The 22,932-nt window shown below is 42.6% G+C and overlaps 1 protein-coding gene across 1 annotated transcript in view; it reads right to left on the bottom strand.

The window, feature by feature from the left end:
• Nucleotides 1-22,932, bottom strand: part of CACNA1F (calcium voltage-gated channel subunit alpha1 F) — a 120,527-nt gene that overhangs the window by 44,516 nt on the left and 53,079 nt on the right. Inside the window, exons 9-19 of the mRNA XM_073642341.1 lie at nucleotides 22,318-22,478; nucleotides 16,880-16,961; nucleotides 16,135-16,161; nucleotides 12,855-13,015; nucleotides 12,147-12,372; nucleotides 8,962-9,169; nucleotides 8,474-8,594; nucleotides 5,857-5,935; nucleotides 4,503-4,548; nucleotides 4,214-4,250; nucleotides 3,965-4,106 (exon numbers count right to left, since the gene is read on the bottom strand). Coding sequence (XP_073498442.1) covers nucleotides 3,965-4,106; nucleotides 4,214-4,250; nucleotides 4,503-4,548; nucleotides 5,857-5,935; nucleotides 8,474-8,594; nucleotides 8,962-9,169; nucleotides 12,147-12,372; nucleotides 12,855-13,015; nucleotides 16,135-16,161; nucleotides 16,880-16,961; nucleotides 22,318-22,478 — 1,290 coding nt within the window. The remainder of the gene's footprint in view (nucleotides 1-3,964; nucleotides 4,107-4,213; nucleotides 4,251-4,502; nucleotides 4,549-5,856; nucleotides 5,936-8,473; nucleotides 8,595-8,961; nucleotides 9,170-12,146; nucleotides 12,373-12,854; nucleotides 13,016-16,134; nucleotides 16,162-16,879; nucleotides 16,962-22,317; nucleotides 22,479-22,932) is intronic.

Raw genomic sequence — 22,932 nt, 5'->3', positions numbered from 1 at the left:
AAAGACCAGCAGCTGATGTCGGCGTGTAGGTAACCAGGGGTGCATGGCAGTGACGTTATTTGCTCCTGTAGCTTGCATGCTGAAGTCAGGTGCCGGCTTCAGAAGAGGACGACGACACATGGTGGGGGAGTGGATGGGGGGTGATGAATATTAATTTATTTTGAATTAGTGAGTACACGGTGGCCATACTACTACATAGATGACTATGGGCTGTGCATTATACTATATGGAGGACTATGACCTGTGCATTATACTATATGGAGGACTATGGGCTGTGCATTATACTATATGGAGGACTATGGGCTGTGCATTATATTATATGGAGGATTATGGGCTGTGAATTATACTATATGGAAGACTATGGGCTGTGCATTATACTACATGAATGGCTATGGGCTGTGCATTATACTACATGGATGACTATGGGCTGTGCATTATACTATATGGAGGACTATGGGCTGTGCATTATACTACATGGATGACTATGGGCTGTGCATTATACTATATGGAGGACTATGGGCTGTGCATTATACTACATGGATGACTATGGGCTGTGCATTATACTACATGGAGGACTATTGGCTGTGCATTATACTACATGGATGACTATGGGCTGTGCATTATACTACATGGATAACTATGGGCTGTGTATTTTAATGCACGGATGACTATGGGCTGTGCATTATATTATATGAAGGGTATGGGCTGTGTATTATACTAATATGGAGGACTATGGGCTGTGCATTATATATAGAGGTGCATTATACTATATGGATGACTATGGGGGATGCATTATGCTATATGAAGGACTATGTGGGGTGCATTTTACTGTATGGATGATTATGGGGGTGCACTATACTATATGGAGGACTATGGGGGGTGCATTATACTATATGGAGGACTATGGGGTGTGAATTATACTATATTGAGGACTATAAGGAGTGCATTATACTTCTGCTATGTGGCCCCATGACTTCTATATACGCAAGTGGTGAGTACAATGGTTTATTTTTTTCTATACATTAAAGAACAGCGACAGAACGGGGAATATACCAGGATGGGGTATATATATCAGGCTGGGGCCCAGGATAAGGGACTTATACCAGGATGGGGTATATATACAGTAAAGACCAAAAGTTTGGACACACCTTCTCATTTAAAGATTTTTCTGTATTTTCATGACTATGAAAATTGTACATTAACAAAAAAGTGTGAAACAACTGAAAATATGTCTTATATTCTAGGTTCTTCAAAGTAGCCACCTTTTGGTTTGATGACTGCTTTGCACACTCTTGGCATTCTCTTGATGAGCTTCAAGAGGTAGTCACCGGAAATGGTTTTCACTTCACAGGTGTGCCCTGTCAGGCTTAATAAGCGGGATTTATCGCCTTATAAATGGGGTTGGGACCATCAGTTGTGTTGTGCAGAAGTCTGGTGGATACACAGCTGATAGTCCTACTGAATAGACTGTTAGAATTTGTATTATGGCAAGAAAAAAGCAGCTAAGTAAAGAAAAACGAGTGGCCATCATTACTTTAAGAAATGAAGGTCAGTCAGTCCGAAAAATTGGGCAAACTTTGAAAGTGTCCCCAAGTGCAGTTGCAAAAACCATCAAGCGCTACAAAGAAACTGGCTCACATGAGGACCGCCCCAGGAAAGGAAGACCAAGAGTCACCTCTGCTTCTGAGGATAAGTTTATCCGAGTCACCAGCCTCAGAAATTGCAGGTTAACAGCAGCTCAGATTAGAGACCAGGTCTGTGCCACACAGAGTTCTAGCAGCAGACACATCTCTACAACAACTGTTAAGAGGAGACTTTGTGCAGCAGGCCTTCATGGTAAAATAGCTGCTAGGAAACCACTGCTAAGGACAGGCAACAAGCAGAAGAGACTTGTTTGGGCTAAAGAACACAAGGAACGGACATTAGACCAGTGGAAATCTGTGCTTTGGTCTGATGAGTCCAAATTTGAGATCTTTGTTTCCAACCACCGTGTCTTTGTGCGACGCAGAAAAGGTGAACGGATGGACTCTACATGCCTGGTTCCCACCCTGAAGCATGGAGCAGGAGGTATGATGGTGTGGGGGGGCTTTGCTGGTGACACTGTTGGGGATTTATTCAAAATTGAAGGCATACTGAACCAGCATGGCTACCACAGCATCTTGCAGCGGCATGCTATTCCATCCGGTTTGCGTTTAGTTGGACCATCATTTATTTTTCAACAGGACAATGACCCCAAACACACCTCCAGGCTGTGTAAGGGCTATTTGACCAAGAAGGAGAGTGATGGGGTGCTACGCCAGATGACCTGGCCTCCACAGTCACCGGACCTGAACCCAATCGAGATGGTTTGGGGTGAGCTGGACCGCAGAGTGAAGCCAAAAGGGCCAACAAGTGCTAAGCATCTCTGGGAACTCCTTCAAGATTGTTGGAAGACCATTTCCGGTGACTACCTCTTGAAGCTCATCAAGAGAATACCAAGAGTGTGCAAAGAAGTCATCAAAGCAAAAGGTGGCTACTTTGAAGAACCTAGAATATAAGACATATTTCAGTTGTTTCACACTTTTTTTTTAAGTATATAATTCCACATGTGTTAATTCATAGTTTTGATGCCTTCAGTGTGAATGTACAATTTTCATAGTCATGAAAATACAGAAAAATCTTTAAATGAGAAATGGCGGCGTCGGGGTGGTGCTACTGACCAGCAGACTTTCTTTTTTTAAATCAAATAATTTTTATTTAAACATTTTCAACATGAAGAAGTAAGTTGACAATCACATCCTTTCAAATTTCCCCCCAACTCCCACCCGACCTGCAGACTTTCTAACATTGATAGTAGTGTTTGAATACTGTAATTCTCAAGTGGTATGCACTTTATGGTTATTGTGACAAAAGTGGTAAATAAATTATGAAGATGGTTGTGTAAGGAGATGGACCAGCTGCCGTGTTCGCCCCTGAAGACATCAATGCTACTGAGGTATAGAATATGTAGAATGTGAATAATGTTTTGTTCCTGATATGTTTCCTTGTGATAAGTGTTAATTTCCCCGTGGGTGGCAGTAACTAACTAACTAACTAACTAACTAACTAACTAACTAACGGTCACAAGATGTCACTGTCTAGAATGCAGGTGAAAGGTGAAGTCTGCCCAATAATACAGCAGGCACAGAGGCAGTGTGAGGGTTAAGGCCAGCTCAGATTTTTGGAGGGGGAACTGAGAGTTAGTGCCAAGTTCAGGAAGTGTAAATTCATTTCAGAGAAGTAAGGAGAAGTGACAGCAGTGGTCATAGGCAATAGGCTGCTAGGGACAATGTGAGCCTGTTACTTTGGGCAGTGGATTGCCAAAGAACCCTTCCGTGCGAATTCGTCTGTCTGCCTGGGAACGTTGAGACGGACGTCGGGGCCCTTGGGCGCACTCCGCCTGCAAAGCGGAACTCAAACTCTCAGAAGTGGAGGCTGATGGAATCCAGGTGCACAGCTAGTGGTGGAGAAGAATTCCTAGTGCTAGGGAAGTTAGAAAGAGGGATGCTCTACCAATATTGAGAACCAGGGCTGAAGTTATGTCCGGTAACTATGGGAAAGACCGTAACCCATTGGGCCCTATCCTATATGCCTGATTGTAAATACTACAAGCTGTCAAGTAAAAGTTTGATTGTTTTTATGAATCCAGTGTCTCCTGGATTGTTTGCTGCAAAGGCTCTGGCAGAGGAAAGCCTGGAGCCAGTGGAGGCCTATAGGCCAGAAGTAAATGTGATGCACCCCACACAAACCAGCACACCGGGACGGGAACACGTTTTGTCTGTAGGGTGCCAGAGCGAGCAGGAGCAGCAGCTCGCCCACGACTACCTCGCTCCGGCACCTTACAGTTGTATTAGCCCAAATGAATCAATCAGGTTCTCACAGCCCCATACTACAGTCACGCCATAGGAAAGTGATCTCAACGACACACAACTAGAAAGACTCTCACAGGTTGGTGTTGCTCAGGATGAAGAAGGCACTGCCCTCTGGTATTGGAAGAACTTTCTCCTTTGGGGCAAACTCTGCAAGTTTATCCATATGAGAATCGGGTAGACTTCCCTCTTCCTCTTCCTCTGCCTCTTCTTCGACCGCTGGAAGGGGGGACAAGAAGAGACATTTTGAAATTGCTGTAACGAATCCCAAAAAAATGTAACCATCAATACATGACAGTAATGTGAGATCTACTTACATTCTTCACATCCTTCTTCTTCCTCTTGATCTCCTTCAGAAGGAACCTGCTGGATGAACATTTAGGACAACAGTTTTTTTTTTTCTAAATGGATGTTAGAGATGAGAAAAATATGTTTTCCTTTTTTATTAAACAGCGCCACTCTTGCCTTTGGGCTGGTTCTGGTATTGCAACAAAGTTCTGTGAAAGTAAATGGCAAAACCAAGTGCTACCCAATGATACGATCGGCACATTTTTTTGGCAAAAAAAAAAGACCAGCCATATTTTCGAAATAAGGATACAAAAAAGCAAGAATTACCTTGATCGTGCCGTCTTCCTCTTTTTTCTCCGACTTATTATCTTCCCTGAAAGCAATGACAAATAGAGGTATCATTACAAGTCTCCTAACTCTGACACTAAGGCCTCGTTCAGATGTCAGTGATTTTTCACGTATGCGAAAAACTGTCCAGGTTTCATCAGAGTTTTGGATTCGAGTTTCATCAGTATTTGGTCCGTGCATCAGTCTTTACCATCAGTAATTTTTACGTATGGAAAAAAAATTACAAATCCTCTCCTAGTGAACGTTAATCCGTGACCTGTCATTTTCACTGACACATAGGCTTGCATGAGTCATTTTGATCCTTGACTCCGATCAAAAACGGACATGCCTCTGTGATTTTTTTTGCACGGTCTACAAAAAAAATCTGGACAAGTGAACAGCACCATAGACTTTAATGGGTACTTGTTGTATCCAGGAAAATCACTGAAAGAACTCGTACGTGATTCATGGTCGTCTGAATGTGGCCTGAAGCCCTATGTGTGTTTTTCACCGATAGAAAATGCATATTCTATGTAGCAGTTCACGTGTCCGTGTTTTTTGTGAGCAGTGTTTTAACAAACAAAAACAAAGACATGTCTGTTTTTTTTATAGGATCAAAATTGCCCATTAAAATCAATGGATCCATGAATAAAAGAAACAGCATACGGATGCCACCAGTGTTTCATCTGAGTGCTGCCCATTTTTTACTGCTTGGTAGGTAGGAGAACTTTGGACATTTTTTTTTCATACGAGAAGAACGGATGAAACACTTATGGTAAAAACAGAAAGGCGGACGGCGCATTAATGAACATCTGATCCTGCAAATTTATGGAAATCAGTCCTTTTTTGCATATGGGAAAAAAAAAACGGACGTCGGAATGAGGGCTTAAGAGATATGCATTAGCCCCGGGAACTGTCAGATAATTTTCGAAGTGTGGAAAATCCATAAAAAATGGCAGAAAAATCTGCATATGTGGATAGGTTTATAGGTAGATTTACACTGTACATTGCAAATAGTAAAACCTGCAGCATGCTCCAATTTCCGTGCAGATTTTTCCTCTAAGTGAGAATGGGGCTTTAAAAAACTGCTATCCACTTGTATTGAACGGCAAACGGCGGCAGATCTACAATACAGAATCCGCACCGAAAATCTGGCCTACTGAAAACATGCTTCCTATATGTGAAGATGTTTCTAATAACAATTAATCAAATCATTTTTTATTCCAGCATACACTGAAAGAAAAAAAATGAAATTTATTTGGACTGGATGCTTGAGCAATAACTCCAATTTACGAGTGTCCATGCAAAGGCCCTAATCTATTTTGAAGGTTTAGTATCGTGGCATTATTCTCACTTCTTGTCTTTGCTGTTAATATTGTCTCCGTCAGCCAGATTGTCCACAGCGATAGCCAAGAAGACGTTCAGCAAAATATCTGTGCAGAAGAGTCAAGGACGTATCTGTGTGATCCCAGGACACAAGATATTCACCTAATTGATCGTTTAGAAGTGAAAATGCTTCTAAGAAACCCATTTTTTTAACTGTGATTCTAAGTAGATGTTAGAAAACTTTTACAAGATTTTAGCAGCACTGTGAATTTTTTACTTTAAAGGGGTACTCCAGCCAAAAATGTTTGAACGGAATGTCAGGGTACATGCTCAACCTTAGCTCCTTTTCCTGCCTTCTGGGTGACTGGGACTGTTGATTGTGGGGGTCCTAGTGTTTGGAGTCCACTGGTCTAGCTTCCAGTGTTTAGGTGATAGATGCTTGGGACAAAAAACACCCCTTTAATTTGACTCTATAAAGACACAAACACCATTCAACATCCAAATAGTTGAATTGTGGGGTGCTATACACTGTGCTTGACAATGCAATGTCTTCCTGTGATGACAAGCCACATAAAGAAGACACCAGTACTCTAAATGGTAGGAGGGGACCCTTTTCCAAATTTTGCACTGGGGCCCAGGAGCCTTAGATGTCAACCAAAATGTCTCATCTTTGATCTAATCTCTGATAAAAATGGAAACTTTTGTGAAGTGAACAGCACGAAAAAGTACAAAACTTTTTATAAAAGTTACCAAAAGAAATACTGTGGTATAATATATATAAATATTATTCCATGAGATTCATTTTGGTGACTTTTATGAACAATTTTATATATAAAACTTTATTTATATATGTGTTTATTTAAATATATATATTTTATATATATATATATATATATATATATATATATATATATATATATATATATATATATATATATACAGTACAGACCAAAAGTTTGGACACACCTTCTCATTTAAAGATTTTTCTGTATTTACATGACTATGAAAATTGTACATTCACACTGAAGGCATCAAAACTATGAATTAACACATGTGGAATTATATATTTAACAAAAAAGTGTGAAACAACTGAAAATATGTCTTATATTCTAGGTTCTTCAAAGTAGCCACCTTTTGCTTTGATGACTGCATTGCACACTCTTGGCATTCTCTTGATGAGCTTCAAGAGGTCTCCACCGGAAATGGTCTTCACTTCACAGGTGTGCCCTGTCAGGTTTAATAAGTGGGATTTCTTGCCTTATAAATGGGGTTGGGACCATCAGTTGTGTTGTGCAGAAGTCTGGTGGATACACAGCTGATAGTCCTACTGAATATACTGTTAGAATTTGTATTATGGCAAGAAAAAAGCAGCTAAGTAAAGAAAAACGAGTGGCCATCATTACTTTAAGAAATGAAGCTCAGTCAGTGCGAAAAATTGGGCAAACTTTGAAAGTGTCCCCAAGTGCAGTTGCAAAAACCATCAAGCGCTACAAAGAAACTGGCTCACATGAGATCCGCCCCAGGAAAGGAAGACCAAGAGTCACCTCTGCTTCTGAGGATAAGTTTATCCGAGTCACCAGCCTCAGAAATCGCAGGTTAACAGCAGCTCAGATTAGAGACCAGGTCAATGCCACACAGAGTTCTAGCAGCAGACACATCTCTTCAACAACTGTTAAGAGGAGACTTTGTGCAGCAGGCCTTCATGGTAAAATAGGTGCTAGGAAACCACTGCTAAGGACAGGCAACAAGCAGAAGAGACAAGTTTGGGCTAAAGAACACAAGGAATGGACATTAGACCAGTGGAAATCTGTGTTTTGGTCTGATGAGTCCAAATTTGAGATCTTTGGTTCCAACCACCGTGTCTTTGTGCGACGCAGAAAAGGTGAACGGATGGACTCTACATGCCTGGTTCCCACCGTGAAGCATGGAGGAGGAGGTGTGATGGTGTGTGGGTGCTTTGCTGGTGACACTGTTGGGGATTTATTCAAAATTGAAGGCATACTGAACCAGCATGGCTACCACAGCATCTTGCAGCGGCATGCTATTCCATCCGGTTTGTGTTTAGTTGGACCATCATTTATTTTTCAACAGGGCAATGACCCCAAACACACCTCCAGGCTGTGTAAGGCCTATTTGACCAAGAAGGAGAGTGATGGAGTGCTACGCCAGATGACCTGGCCTCCACAGTCACCAGACCTGAACCCAATCGAGATGGTTTGGGGTGAGCTGGACCGCAGAGTGAAGGCAAAAGGGCCAACAAGTGCTATGCATCTCTGGGAACTCCTTCAAGATTGTTGGAAGACCATTTCCGGTGACTACCTCTTGAAGCTCATCAAGAGAATGCCAAGAGTGTGCAAAGCAGTCATCAAAGCAAAAGGTGGCTACTTTGAAGAACCTAGAATATAAGACATATTTTCAGTTGTTTCCCACTTTTTTGTTAAGTATATAATTCCACAAGTGTTAATTCATAGTTTTGATGCCTTCAGTGTGAATGTACAATTTTCATAGTCATGAAAATACAGAAAAATCTTTAAATGAGAAGGTGTGTCCAAACTTTTGGTCTGTACTGTATATATACAGTATATATAAATATATACCTATATACTGTATATAAAATTTGTTTTTATTAAAATATTATAGGATACAATTTCCACATATGAAGAGGATGATAAAATATACGCAGACCAGCATTCCAGGAAAGAATGGGCCCCCGTACGCCATGATCCCATCGTACATCACTGCGTTCCAGTCTTCACCGGTCAGGATCTGAATGATATTAATAAGAGAGAAAGTGAATATATAATAGAAAATAAACATATGCCTTATACCACCAATGATATCAAAGTGTTATCCTTAGGAAAGCTCATAAATATTAGTTTTTTTGGGGGGGAGGGGGCTGACTCCCGCCACACCCACCGATCAGCTAACTGAAGGTCTGGAGCACCTCATCCCTTTATTGTTTAGCGCCGCACATTCATAGTGGCTGTATCTGGTACTGCAGTTTTCTGTGGGACTGAGTTGTAATATAATACCAGACATGGTCGCTAACAGTCGTACAGTGCTTAGCACGGTGACCAGTGAAGACTCCCAATGATCTAATATTATCTATATATTATCAATATCACAGCCTCACCTGGAAGACAGTGAGCAGCGCCTGTGGGAAGGTGTCAAAGGTACTTCTTTTAGTCTGGGTCTCATCAAAGTTGAATTTTCCACCAAAAAGTTGCATCCCAAGCAAGGAAAAGATGATGATAAAGAGGAAGAGGAGCAGCAGCAGAGAAGCAATGGATTTCATGGAGTTCAGCAGTGAGGCGACCAGGTTACTTAACGATGCCCAGTGTCTGGTAGTTGCGGGGAAAGAGATAGAGGAGCCATATCAATACAAATCAAAATATTATCATTATAATACATGTGGTAACAGAAAAGAATAAAAAATACCTCTCACTCCCACAGTATTAACATATACATACACATAAGTATTCATTTACCCTTAAGCTGCTGCTATTCCCCCTGTGCCTATGAGTAAAGCTTGTCCTGTTGATGGTAATTGTGTATAATGAACCCTTGGGCAATATATCAGTCACTACCCCTTACACAAGGGCCGTCCTTTACCGTTTCCAGACTCCTGAATGGTTTATTATTTGTAAGCGATTTAGCTAGGAGGAAAAAGCTATTTATAGCAGATTTATCGCCAGATTTCAAAATGCAATTTGCATATATTATTACATAGATTGTTTAGACCTGATGAGACTGGTGCACTCACCTTGAAAACACATGGTAAAAATTGCTGCAGAAGCTTTTTGGAAAGTTTAAACTCAATCTCAGTTCACCTAGCCTGATTCACAGATCCTCATTGTCCCTCCTCCCTGCTGCTGATTCTCCACTCGCCTAGCTTGATTGACAGCTCCATAGTGTCCCTCTTCCCTGCTGATGCTGAATCTCCACTCATCTAGTCTGATTGACAGCTCCTTAGTGTCCCTCCTCTCTGCAATTCCTTAATCTCCTCCCTCTCAGCCTGACTGACAGCTCCTCAGTGCCCCTCCTCTCTGCTGCTGAATCTCTGCCCACCTAGTCTTAAGAGCTCCTCAGTGTCTCTCCTCCTTGCTGCTGAATCTCCTCCCACCTAGCATGACTGACTGCTCCTCAGTGTCCCTCCTCCCTGCTGCTATATCTTCATCAATCTAGCCTAATAGACAGCTCCTCAGTGTCCCTCCTCCCTACTACAGCTGAGATCTCACACTGCTCAATAGAAGCTGCAGCTGGTTGGGCAGACATTGAATACGCTTGAACCCATGAGACCATTTCCTCCTCACCTGAACTCATAAAATGATCACTGTAATATTAGGATTATACAGTACAGTAATTCTGACATGGATTTTTCAAAGTAAGTACACAAGTCTCCCCAGGTCTATGAGATCTATTTAATAAAACGTGCAGTTTGTATTGTGAAATCTAGTGACAGATCGGCTTTAAACTCCATACCATTTGCAGAATTTCCTATCTTATACAGCAGACGCTAAATTACTGCCATTATACCAAGAAAACGAGGAAGAGAAGTGCGCGGAAATGATCAAATGTCAGGCAGGGTGAGCGACAACAGAATATAGGTTTCTACAAATGTATCAGTAGATGTCAGGAGGATTTCTGGGAAATATACGTTTGTGTAGTAGAAGCCTCTGAATTAAACCTTCATAAAGACATATTGCAGCATGAGGCCCATAAAGGAAGCAGAGAACTGATCCGAGGATGAAAGTGTCCTGATGTCCCGCACCCGCTGCTCTCTACACTCCGGCATCGCACAACGACAACTGTGAAAGCGGCTGCTATTTAAAGAAGACGGCGGGTGCAGTATGAATCTCTAGATTAAAATAGCATGTTTAATGGTTCACTCACATACATGATGTGTGTCACATATATTGTTGTATGGGCATGTAATATACAGGGAATCCTAAAGGTTAAGGTCAAACGTGGGTACGTTATTAGATTTTGATGCTGCTTTGCAACATTGCAAAAATGTTCTACGTCATATGGAAACGGTCGTACATTTAGGGTAGAGATAGGGCGGCTACTAGAATTAAGCAAAAATATTCGGACGACCCTGGTTTGAGGTCCCGTTCAGTCCATCATAGCACCCGGACCAGGGCAGTCCCTGACCACCTGCATCCTGGGCCTGTCTAACACTTCCTAAGCCAATGCGACATCATCACTTCCCAGTCAGGATGCCAGGCAGAGGATTGCCAACGAAGAAGTAAAAGCTCCACTGGTCCAGCTGCCATGGAGGACTGAACTGGACCCCGAACCAGGGTCGTTCGAATCTTTTTGCTCAACGGTAGTTACCCTAAATGTGCGACCCCTTTCCATATGACTTCAGACAACGTTTTTGCAATGTTGCAAATTAGGAGGACTGAACTAGATGCCGAATTGGGTAGTTTAATCTTTTTGCTCATCTCTAGTAGCTTCCTCCAGTAGGTGGCACTAGAGACACCGCTTTCCTCCTGCTGGAGGAGAACTAATTTGCATACTTTTTTTTCTACGAAGATCCAGCTTCCAGGGTTAAAATATCAAAACTTTATTTATAATCAATTAAAAAAAGACAAAAGTGTACAGGCTTTGCAAAAAGTAGGGGTGAGGAACCTCCATGGAGTCCTCACCCCCACTTTTTGCAAAGTATGTACACCTTTTAATTTTTTAATGGATTATAAATAAAGTTTTGAGATTTTAACTAACGCTGCAAGCTGGATCTCCTCCCTTTCCTAGAACATGCTTGCCTGAACTCCATGCACTGGCGTATTTTCCCGCCTTCCCCACTGATTGGAATGACTTCAGAAAGCGTGAGCTGGACTATTTTATCTATACTTTTTTTTTATCCTGGGAGCATTGCCTGTCCTAAATGTCTCTGGTGGTCTCCTCAGGACCACCACGAAGGGTGAAATCCACAGTCCAAGCATTGACCCTAAGAACGGGTCTAATCTCTCTTGTGAAATATGAGAAGAGCCAGGCACTCCCAATACGGAGCCCACGGTATTCCATCTTAGGCTCTAGGAGCCACATGGCACATTATTTTGGTGCCCCCTGGACTAATAGTAGGGTGGGCCTGTCTCCATACTCTGCTGGCCTTAAACATGGAACCACAGTATGATAACTGGTCTCCTGAGATTCTAGTAACGTGTCCACCATGCCCTGACCCGATCTCTCAGTCTGACGGGTCAAAAGGGGCTCACGTGTGTTTTCTGCCGCTAAAAATTGCAATCCTTTTACTTAAATGACAGTACACACAGAGGCTGAAACTCGTGTGACAGCACACCTCGTCCTGCTGACCTTGTCACCTTGAAGATCCTCAGCAGCCGCACACAGCGAAGCACAGAAATTCCCAGTGGGGACATGATATCGAACTCGACAAGGACCGTCTCCAGGATGCCACCGCATACCACGAAGCAGTCAAATCGATTGAAGAAAGACACAAAATAGGCATGGATACCCAGACTGTACAATTTCAGGAGCATTTCCACCGTGAAGAGCGACAGCAGCACCTTATTAGCATAGGCTGGAATTCAAAAAAGGCGATCTATGAGAGGAGCCGTCATACGGATCGGGCATAGGTAAATCCATCAAGTAGACATGTTCCCTACAACTTAAAAGGGGTATCCCAATCCTGTCCATCTATGGATGGGGATGAAAATACCCCTTCAATAGTTTTTAAAGGGAACCTGCCATGTCCTCAAATGCTATAAGCACGCCCCGGCATTTTGATTGACAGCTCACTCTGCACAGATGTGCTGCAGAGACAGCTGTCAATCAATGTGCTGGAGAGTGCCTGTAGCCGCTCTATAACTGAAAGCTGGCGGCTCCCAGGAGGAATAAAGTTTAATTTCTTCCGGTATTTTCAGTAAGGCGGCCAGGCAGCACTGGAACGTTATTAGCCAGCAGATTAACGCCATGCCTGCAGGTTAATAGCATTTGGGGACATGACAGGTTCCCTTTAACACTGCATATAATAAAAAACGATCTATTAGTCAAGTCCCCTACCTTGTATCTGCGTCAGCCATTCAGGTTGCCGGTAGTGCTCAGATGCAATGGTCAGAGTGTTCAGAAAAACCAGGAGTAAAACCATCCAATAGAAAGTGACAGATTTTACCGCCAGACGACATTTTCTCCGGAAAGCTCGGTTCCATCTCTTTATCTTTCGACTATTAGAGAAGACATACATTTTAATAAAAGATGATTGATATATTGTAGATAGATGAATATGTTCTAAGCCTCATGGCAGAGACAGGTGCGGCACATGGGTCCTGGGTTCCATGCAATACAGTTGTGCTCAAAAGTTTACATACCCCGGCAGAATTTTTTCTTTCTTGGCCTTGTTTCAGAGAATATGAATGATAACAAAAAAACTTTTTTTCCACTCATGGTTATTGGTTGGGTGAAGCCATTTATTGTTAAATTACTGTGTTTTCTCTTTTTAAATCTTAATGACAACCAAAAACATCCAAATGACCCTGATCAAAAGTTCACATACTCTGGTGATTTTGGCCTGATACCATGCACAGAGTTTGACACAAATGGGTTTGAATGGCTACTAAAGGTAACATCCTCACCTGTGACCTGTTTGCTTGTAATCAGTGTGTGTGCATAAAAGCTGAGTGAGTTTCTGGGATCCAGACAGACTCTTGCTCTGTAAAAACCAAACCACGGTCAGGTAGACCAACAAAAATTTCGGCCACAACTGCCAGGAACATTGTTCGGGATGCAAAGAAAAACCCACAAATAACATCAGCTGAAATTCAGGACTCTCTGAAAACTAGCGGTGTGGCTGTTTCAAGATGCACAATAAGGAGGCACTTGAAGAAAAATGGGCTGCATGGTCGAGTTGCCAGAAGAAAGCCATTACTGCGCAAATGCCACAAAGTATCTCGCCTACAATACGCCAAACAGCACAGAGACAAGCCTCAAAACTTCTGGAACAAGGTAATTTGGAGTCATGAGACCAAAATTTTACTTTTTGGCCACAACCATAAACATTACATTTGGAGAGAGGTCAACAAGGCCTATGATGAAAGGAATACCATTCCTACAGTAAAGCACGGAGGTGGATCGCTGATGTTTTGGGGATGTCTGAGCTACAAAGGCACAGGAAACTAGGTAAAAATTTAAGGAAAGATGAATGCAGCACGTTATCAGCAAATACTGGAGGCAAATTTTCACTCATCAGCCCGGAAGCTGCGCATGGGACGTATTTGGACGTTTCAACATGACAACGATCCAAAACACAAGGCCAAGTCGACCTGTCATTGGCTACAGCAGAACAAAGTGAAGGTTCTGGTGTGGCCATCTCAGTCTCCTGACCTCAATATCATTGAGCCACTCTGGGGAGATCTCAAGTGCGCAGTTCATGCTAGACAGCCCAGGAATTTACAGGAACTGGAGGCTTTTTGCCAAGAAGAATGGGGAGCTTAACCATCTGAGAAAATAAAGAACCTCATCCACAACTACCACAAAAGACTTCAAGCTGTCATTGATGTTAGAGGGGGCAATATACGGTATTAAGAACTGGGGTATGTGAACTTTTGATCAGGGTCATTTGGATGTTTTTAGTTGTCATTAAGATTTAAAAAGAGAAAACACAGATGTTTGAGAATAAATGGCTTCACCCAACCAATACCCATGAGTGGAGAAAAAGTTTTTTGATATCATTCATATTTGCTGAAACAAGGCTAAGAAAGCAAAAATTCTGCCGGGGTATGTAAAATTTTGAGCACAACTGTATATAGTGTTAGATCTGATGCAGATTTTTCACTGCATACTCGTAGTATTGCAGATTTTGACATGGATTTTACAACACATCTTGCAAAGCGTTCAATCTGTAATGGATTCTGCACAGAGAATTGATTTGCTGCAGACTTCAAGGATATGTTCCCAAGTTGCGTCAAATGCAAAATTTACCAGATTTGCAGATTTCGTTACGAAAAATAAGTGGGAAATCTTTGCTTGGCAAATGGTGAAATTTGCACTTGAATCCACAGCAGAAATTGACATACGGGTGTGTTCACATTGGGTTTTTTCTTTTTTTACTGGGTTTTCGGAGGAGAAACGCTCCAAACTTGTGGCTTACGGAGAGATTCTGCTTCAAAAACTCCACACAAAAAAACGCAGTGTGAACACACCCTACTGCAGAACGCAAACTTGTATGGAGCAGAAAATGCATTGTCTTTCTGCTAAGTGGATAACATAACCCACATATAGTGGTTTGATGTGAATTTTAGGCAGCATATCCAGACTCTCACAAAATATTTGTGACTTTCAGTTTTTGCAGATTTTGTTGAGATTTTCACTCAATGCATTGCAAAAGGCGAAGTCCACAATGCATTCTGCACCAATAATTGACATGCTGCGCCGGTCACATTACATGTGGAACATTTACGCAAAGTGTAGATGACATTTTTGGAATCTTATTATCTTAGAGGAAATAGTATCCTGCTGTGGATTTCACACATGCATATCCAGATGGAAAATCCACACCGCAGGTCAATTTACACGGAGAAAATGTTTACAACATGTGCTAGTAATTTACTCTGCTGCATTCCTTTCTGCATGAAAATTCACAAAGGAAATCAGCATTAAATCCACATCATGTGTATTTATCCATGCAACTTCATCCCAAATAGGGAGACGTTGAGGTGACTGCAACATGAGATTTCACTCAGGGCTCATTCAGACGTCTGATTTTCAAGTATGATTGCTATATTTGTTTTTCACGGATAGCATTTGTACCTGTGATAGTCAATGGGCCCATTCACATGTCCGTGATTTTCCGTGAACTTCTCGGTCTATGGAAAATACCGGACACCTGTCTGATTTAATTTGAGGATCAGATAAAAATCAGCTATGCAAGTCAATGGGACTGTGAAAAAATCAGATGACATCCAAGTGTGGTCCGATTTTCACAGACTGTCAGAAAGGAGGAGGTGGAGAAAATTTTCTTTTTTGATTTCTCCATGTATGAGGAAAACGGATGATACTCCGACCACACTCTGATCAAACTCTGATCAGAAGAATAGGTCTGTTTTTCTCATACGTGGAAAAATCAGACGTGTGAATGAGCCCTGAGACTGAGATTTGTGATGTTGATAAAATCAGAATTGAACTATTAAACTGCAACATAATGGTGCTTTTGGACAAACTATTGAAAAAGACTTCTTTTTTTTTTTACCTAATGTAGATTTTGGCTAGATAAAAGCATGAAGAAGCTTGTCATAACTGCAATGTGAGAACAAGGCCTAAAACATAAAGCAGCATTTGCACCACTTACCAGCAACCAGTTTGCCCCAACTTGTTCCTGTAAAGCAAAACATAACAGGTTAGGTGTAAAAATACAGACGATGAATTGGTTATCAGCAGCAGTTCAAACTGCAATACCATGATAGAAATGCAAGGGTCAGCCTCAGATTTCCACTGTGGATTCTGCTGCATATACATGTCAGATTGTTTTATGTGAAAAATATCACAAATTACATGTGGTTTTTGCAAAAAATTTTGGGGCTTTTTTTTTAAATCGCACATGATTTTTTCTTCTTGCATCTGTGTTTCTATAATTAAGACAATTGGGAAAAAACAGCTGGACTTAGTACATGCAGCATTTGGGAAAAAACTAGCAAACGTTTTATAAAAACACCAACAATATGAATAAATAACTATTATAAAAATGTCAAGAAAAAAAACAACAAAAAGGTAAGTGTGAAACCCTTGCTAATTATATTCTTTGACAGTGATCTCAATAGATTTATAGGAGTGTCCATATACATCAGTGCTGTATACAAGGGATTTCTGGGACCTTCATGATAGGTGTGTAATACCTGCCTTTAATGCACGCTTTCTGGCAGGTACCTGCCAATACATCCTCATCATGTCACTCCCCTCCTGATGTGGAGGTGAGTGGCTTTGGATAGCCCCTAAAATATCAACATCAGAAAAGGACCTTTGTTTTAGCACTGGACCCCTGGGTAATGTTCAAGGGGGCTGAACGCCTCTAAGTAATGGGTCAGCTCATGACTTACATGCACAGGGAGCAGCAGTTTGCATGTTCATCATCAATATTCTCCGTATTGAGTGACGTGGTCTCACTTGCAGGAAGGCTGGCTGCAGAAATATATAAAACAGTAGAAATTAAAATGGTATTCACAAAATGTATTATGTATTTAGCAACCTTAATACATTTATGATGATGCCTCCAGACTTTGTCAGTCATTCCACTACTTGCCCATCTGCTTCAAACTAGAATATAACAAACTTATCACAGTCACCCACAAAGCTCTCCACAGTGTGGCACCACCATACATCTAGTTCCTCATCTGTGTCTACCAATCTACCCATGCTCTACAAAGTGTGTCCCTGACCGATATATCCTCCATCATCTGTGTCTACCATCCTACCTGTACTCTACAAAGTGCGTCCCTGACCGACACATGCTACGTCATCTATGTCTACCATCCTACTCATGGTCTCCATACTGCCATACCACCCTAAATCTCCTACCTCTGTCTACCAACCTACTTGTCCTCTCTACAATGCTGCACTGCCCTACATCTCCTCATCTCCATCTACAACCCTACTTGTGTTCTTCACAGTGCTGCACCACCCAACATCTCCCCTTCATAATTGTTTATCACCCTATTCATCCTCTCCACAGTGCTGCACTGCCCTACAGCTCCTCCCTCATCTCTGTCTGCCATCCTGCATGAGCTCTTCACATTGCTGCACCGCCCTACATCTCTTCCTCACCACTGTCTATCACCCTATCCATCCTCTCATCCACAGTACAGCACCACCCTACATCTCCTGCTCATCTCAGTCTATCACCCTACACATACTCAACATGGTGCAGCACATCTACATACATCTCGTCTCTCTCTCACATCTGTCTATCACCCGGCCTGAACTCTCCATAGTGCTGCACTGCCCTACATCTCCTCCTCCTCTGTCTAAAACCCTAAACATGCTCTTCACAGTGCTACAGTGCTGCATTGCCCTACATGTCCTCCTCTGTCTACCACCCTACCCGTCCTCTCCACAGTGCTGCCCCACCCTACATCTCCTCCTCTCTTCTACAACCCTACTCACCCTCTCCACAGTGCAGCCCCGCCCTACATCTCCTCCTCATCTCTGTCTACCACCATACTCATACTCTCCACAGTCCACATGTCCTCCTCTGTCTACCACCCTACCCGTCCTCTCCACAGTGCTGCCCCACCCTACATCTCCTCTCCTCTTCTACAACCCTACCCGTGCTCTCCACAGTGCTGTCCCACCCTACATCTCCTCCTCTCTTCTACAACTCTACCCACCCTATCCACAGTGCAGCCCCGCCCTAGATCTCCTCCTCATTGCTATCTAACGCCCTACCCGCCCTCTCCATAGTACTGCCCCACCCTACATCTCCTCCCCTCTTCTACAACCTTACCCGTGCAGCATCGCCATACATCTCCTCCTCATCCCTGTCTACCACCCTACCCGCCCTATCCACAGTGTAGCCCCACCCTACATCTTCTCCTCATTACTATCTAACGCCCTACCCGTGCTCTCACTTCTGCTATTGATCTAGGTATAACATTCTCCATACTCTGAACCTCCCGCTCCTGTCTCCAAGACTTTTCTCGTGCTGCACCAGTTCTCTGGAATACACTCCCCAGATAATCTGGTTATTTCCACAGTTTTCAGAGTGGCCTAAAAATTCATCTTCTCAGACAGGCCAATTATTTAGCTAATCTAACTTTCTCAAATACCCTTTTCCTACATTTTCATCAGAATCTGGTCTTTTCTACCATCTGTTTTCCTCACGCCTCATGCACTCGGTAGCACTTTGTATCTGGACTTACACAGATACTGGCTGGTGACTGGTATATGCAGCTTTACATGAATATCCTTATTTATTATAAAGGTGGTTGGATCATACAATTTACAATACAAGCAATATTAACCTCTTGAGTCCTTCCCTGTTTTCATGTAGATTGTAAGCTCTTGTGAGCAGGGCTTTCACTCCTCTTTGAATTGGTCATCTAAGTGTAACTCTAATGTTTGATATTATCTTTACTTGTACGCTCTGAATTGTAGAGTGCTGTGGAATATGTTACCGCTATAGAATTCAATTTATAACCATTATTGACCTATAAAACTAGATTCTCTTTTTTCCTGAAATGATGGAAATAATCTGTGGCACAGAACGGTATGCGTACATACAAACGTTCATGTGTACATAGAACACATCACAGTGACGTTCAATGGAAATGAGAGTCAGATTGTCACATACATATAGATACGGTTCTACGTGGCATAATGGTAGTATATTGACTAAGCTTTACCTCTAGAGCTGAAATCAATAATGTCTCAGCTTTACTATTAGCTGGTAACTACAGTCAGAAGTGACCATATCGAATCTACATGCCCGGTCTCTCTCCACACGCAGATAGGAAAAGCATAAGAGTACTGGGAACCCGCCCTGGAGGATAGCGCGCTTTGTATACCTGTATCCCATCTCTACTGGATAGAACGTTCCTTTAGATATATGATTATGCACAACATGACTAGTGTAAAATAATACTAGATATAATCTATTCACCACCACTGTCACATCACAGCACACATCGGTGATAGAGGGAGCAGGACGGTGGGAGGTTACACCGGCATCCATTGGGTCACAGCATGGGGGGGACTATGCACAAGAGAAGCCACAAATCACTGAGTACACAAGACAGAGAGTTACTGTGGTTTTCTGAGGCATGGTTATGATGCATTAACCGTTGAAGTTTCCCTTTCCTCTTGCCCGTCAAGTCGGCCAGAGAGACGCCTGTATGTAAGAGACAGACGGACATTGCACACGACAGACATATAGACGTTTCCCACAAGAGATAGACGGTGATGTAGAACATGACATTTTTTTGTGATCGACAAACAGACAAAGACTGATAACAGAAAGACTGACACCTTCTAAAACCCGGAGATGGCGGCTCTCAAGGAAGCTTTGAAAAAAGAAGGGTTAACGTAGATGGGGGAGACTTTGGTTTTGGCTAAATGTTCTAAGTCATGTGGCAAGGCTCGTTAAAGGGATAGTTTGCTCCAATAGGTGGCACTAGGCAGCCACCTTACTTTCTCATAGAGGAGATCTAATTTAAATACTCTTTTCCCAAGATGCATTGCCTGGTCTATAAGTCTCTATACTCTATCTGTAGGTTTCCACAAGGAGAAAGACTGTCCTCAAATATAGAGGTCTTAATTTAGCACTTTATGGTTCTACATGCCTAAGGCTAGGGCAGCATGGGGAATTGTGGCTGCATGAAGCCGGAAATGAATACGGTGCAGAAATCCAGCAAGGTTGAATTTCTGATGACTGTTGAGTCTCGGCATCTTCATCATTCGCTCTCATTAGTCACGATGTAATATTGTGCCAGACCGCACGTCTGAAACAGATGAACACAGCAGGGACGGAGGCCAGACAGTATCCAAAGTGACTGTCGGCCTCATAGCAGTGAATGGCCCATCGGGGCTCTGTTGTGGTTTCTACCGGAATCCGGTTTTTCTGGGATTCCGATACAAAACCCTGATGCCGAAATGTGTGTGAATCTAGTTCTAGATTGCCATATTTTGCACAAGTGGGCGTGATTGCCGTAATCTTGGGGTTGTTGATTCTTAATGGTCACTACCCTAATGTTCTAAGGTAGTAACAAGGATATATTCACATCTCATACATTTATGCCAAATCCTAGGGATATGCAGCTATCTCTCCTGATTGCACCAAGGTCTGTACATATGAATACAGCTAACCTAAAGGTGTATTCCAGTGACTGTGGTTACAGTTTAATATCCTGCTTAAAGGGGTTGTCCGGTGAACAGAAGTTATCACCTATCCACAGGATGAATAATATTTTATAGATCGGTGGGACCTTTGGGACCCCCCCCTCCAGTGGTGGACAGAACGGGACCCTTTCATCCCCATTAGTATGGAGCGGCAGTGCATATGCTCGGCTGCCGCTCCATTCATTACCTATGGAGCTGCCAAGTGCAGCGCTCGTCTTTCTCTGGGAGACAGAGAATGAAAGAAGCGGCGATCAGACAAGCGCGCTGCAAGCTCCATTCTAGCGGGGCTAAAAGTGCCCCATTCTGCCTCTCATTGGGCGTTCCAGTGGTTGAACTCCCGCCTTCTCTTCACTGGACAACCCATTTATGGGGAAAACATTGTTTTGTTATTTACAGAATATTAAAGGGGTTTTCTTTGGGTGACCCACCCTTACAACTGGCATTAGTATCAGATAAGTGGGGGTCCAGTTCCTGACAAACCCACCGATCAGCTTGGGAACCATCTGTATGTGACAAAGTGGAGAGCTGATAGGAATTAGTGGTTCCCACTAAAGTTGAGCAAATAGCACGACCCGGGTCCAGCATCCACGTCGGTACTCCATGTCAGTCGGACCAAAGCAGTGTGAACTTCCTCAGCCGGCATTTGACTGCTGTCATCTTGGGCGCATCTTCTGATTACTTGGCCCATTGCAATATTGTGACATCAAGGAGGTGGTTTAAATCACAAGAGGAGCCCAGGATGTCAGCATTCAAGAGTTGGCTGAGGAAGTTTGCATAGCCCTGGTCCAGCTGCCATGGAGAACCGACATAGACACTGAACGAGGTTCCAGTGAATATGTTTTCTCAACTCTAGCTCCCATTGTTTTGGGCCAGGCCCATTAATTTTCTACATAGACAGTCATTCATTTGAGCAGCTGCCATATAACATTACATTAAGGGCCCATTCACAAGAGCCTATAATCGGTCCATATGCTTTTCATGTGTGTCACGAACTTCACCTGAAGAGCTCACGGATCCATTATAAGAAGTGTGCCAGTACACATGGCCAGTGGTCTACGTGGAAAAAAAAATTAAGAATGGGGGTCCTAAAGTCCAACAAATGAAAGAAGCAGAAAAGTGCATACGAGAACACCCCTTCTTTCATTTCTATGGGACCGACAGAGGTTTCTTACTCATCAGTCACATATTAGTCAATAGAGGGGAGGTGAGTCCATTGGCCACGTCAGAAGCTTGTGGTCGCTGGACGGGATCCTGGAGAACTTCCTTCTACCTGCCATCATCGGTGGCTCTTCTTTTGATCAAATGTACATCACGCTGCAATGATGACGTTACGCCAGGCCGTCTAATCAAAAGAAGAGCCATGGATGTCGTCAGGTAGGAGGTGATTCTCAGGGCTCCAGAGATTAGTGACACGGCCAAAGGACCAGGAATTCTAGTGGTCACTCATCCTCACTACCACTTTCTCGGGGGGCCACATTCATTATAAATTTATCACCTACCTACAGGATAGGTGATAAATATATTTAAGGTGACAATCCCTTTAAGGAGGGACACATATGTTTTGTCTAAATAAAGGTTTCTTTGTATTAAGCCTTTAAAAATCCCCAAGGAGGGAATATAATGCTGATTTGCATTAGATACTCACGGTTGTGTCTTTCTAATCTGTCTTCCCCTTCTGGATCGATATCTTCTGCCTGTGTGATCCAATCTAGATATCCTTTAAGATCTTCCTCCATCTGCTGCTTCTCCCTCAGTTTCTGGAAGTCCCCCCTGGCTTTGGCTTTCTCTCTTTCCTTTGAGAACTCTCTAGAACAGAAAAGAATTATAGAGACGTGAGCGCAGAAAATCTACGAAGGAAAGCAGCATTTATTAATGTTATATAACAATGCGGGGCAGTAATAATAAGCATTATATTGCTCACATTGAAATCGATGGACTGATACTCCGTGTACTCTCTCTGCTCTGACTATTTGATAAGGAGCTGAATGAACCCCCTCCTCCGTATTAACTCCCTAAAAAACATATTTGGGTTTTACACACCAGACAACCCCTTTAAGTAGCCAGCAATTTGCAGTCTGTTGCTATACTGCAAGAATGTGTAAAATCACAGTAAAAAGAATATTTTCACTTTTACAGAGATTTCCTCCATAGGCATTTAGAGATGACCCCACACCCTCAGTAGCTGCCAGCCAACAACTTTTCCTCCCCCATACACATGCATTCTCAGTTCGGCTGAGTGTGCATGTCATCAGATAGCAGC

Source organism: Phyllobates terribilis, unplaced genomic scaffold (assembly GCF_046119375.1).
Source record: "Phyllobates terribilis strain yellow unplaced genomic scaffold, ASM4611937v1 Scaffold_7__3_contigs__length_470593459, whole genome shotgun sequence".
Classification (NCBI taxonomy): Eukaryota; Metazoa; Chordata; class Amphibia; order Anura; family Dendrobatidae; genus Phyllobates; species Phyllobates terribilis.
This window is presented reverse-complemented; position numbering and strand designations above follow the sequence as displayed.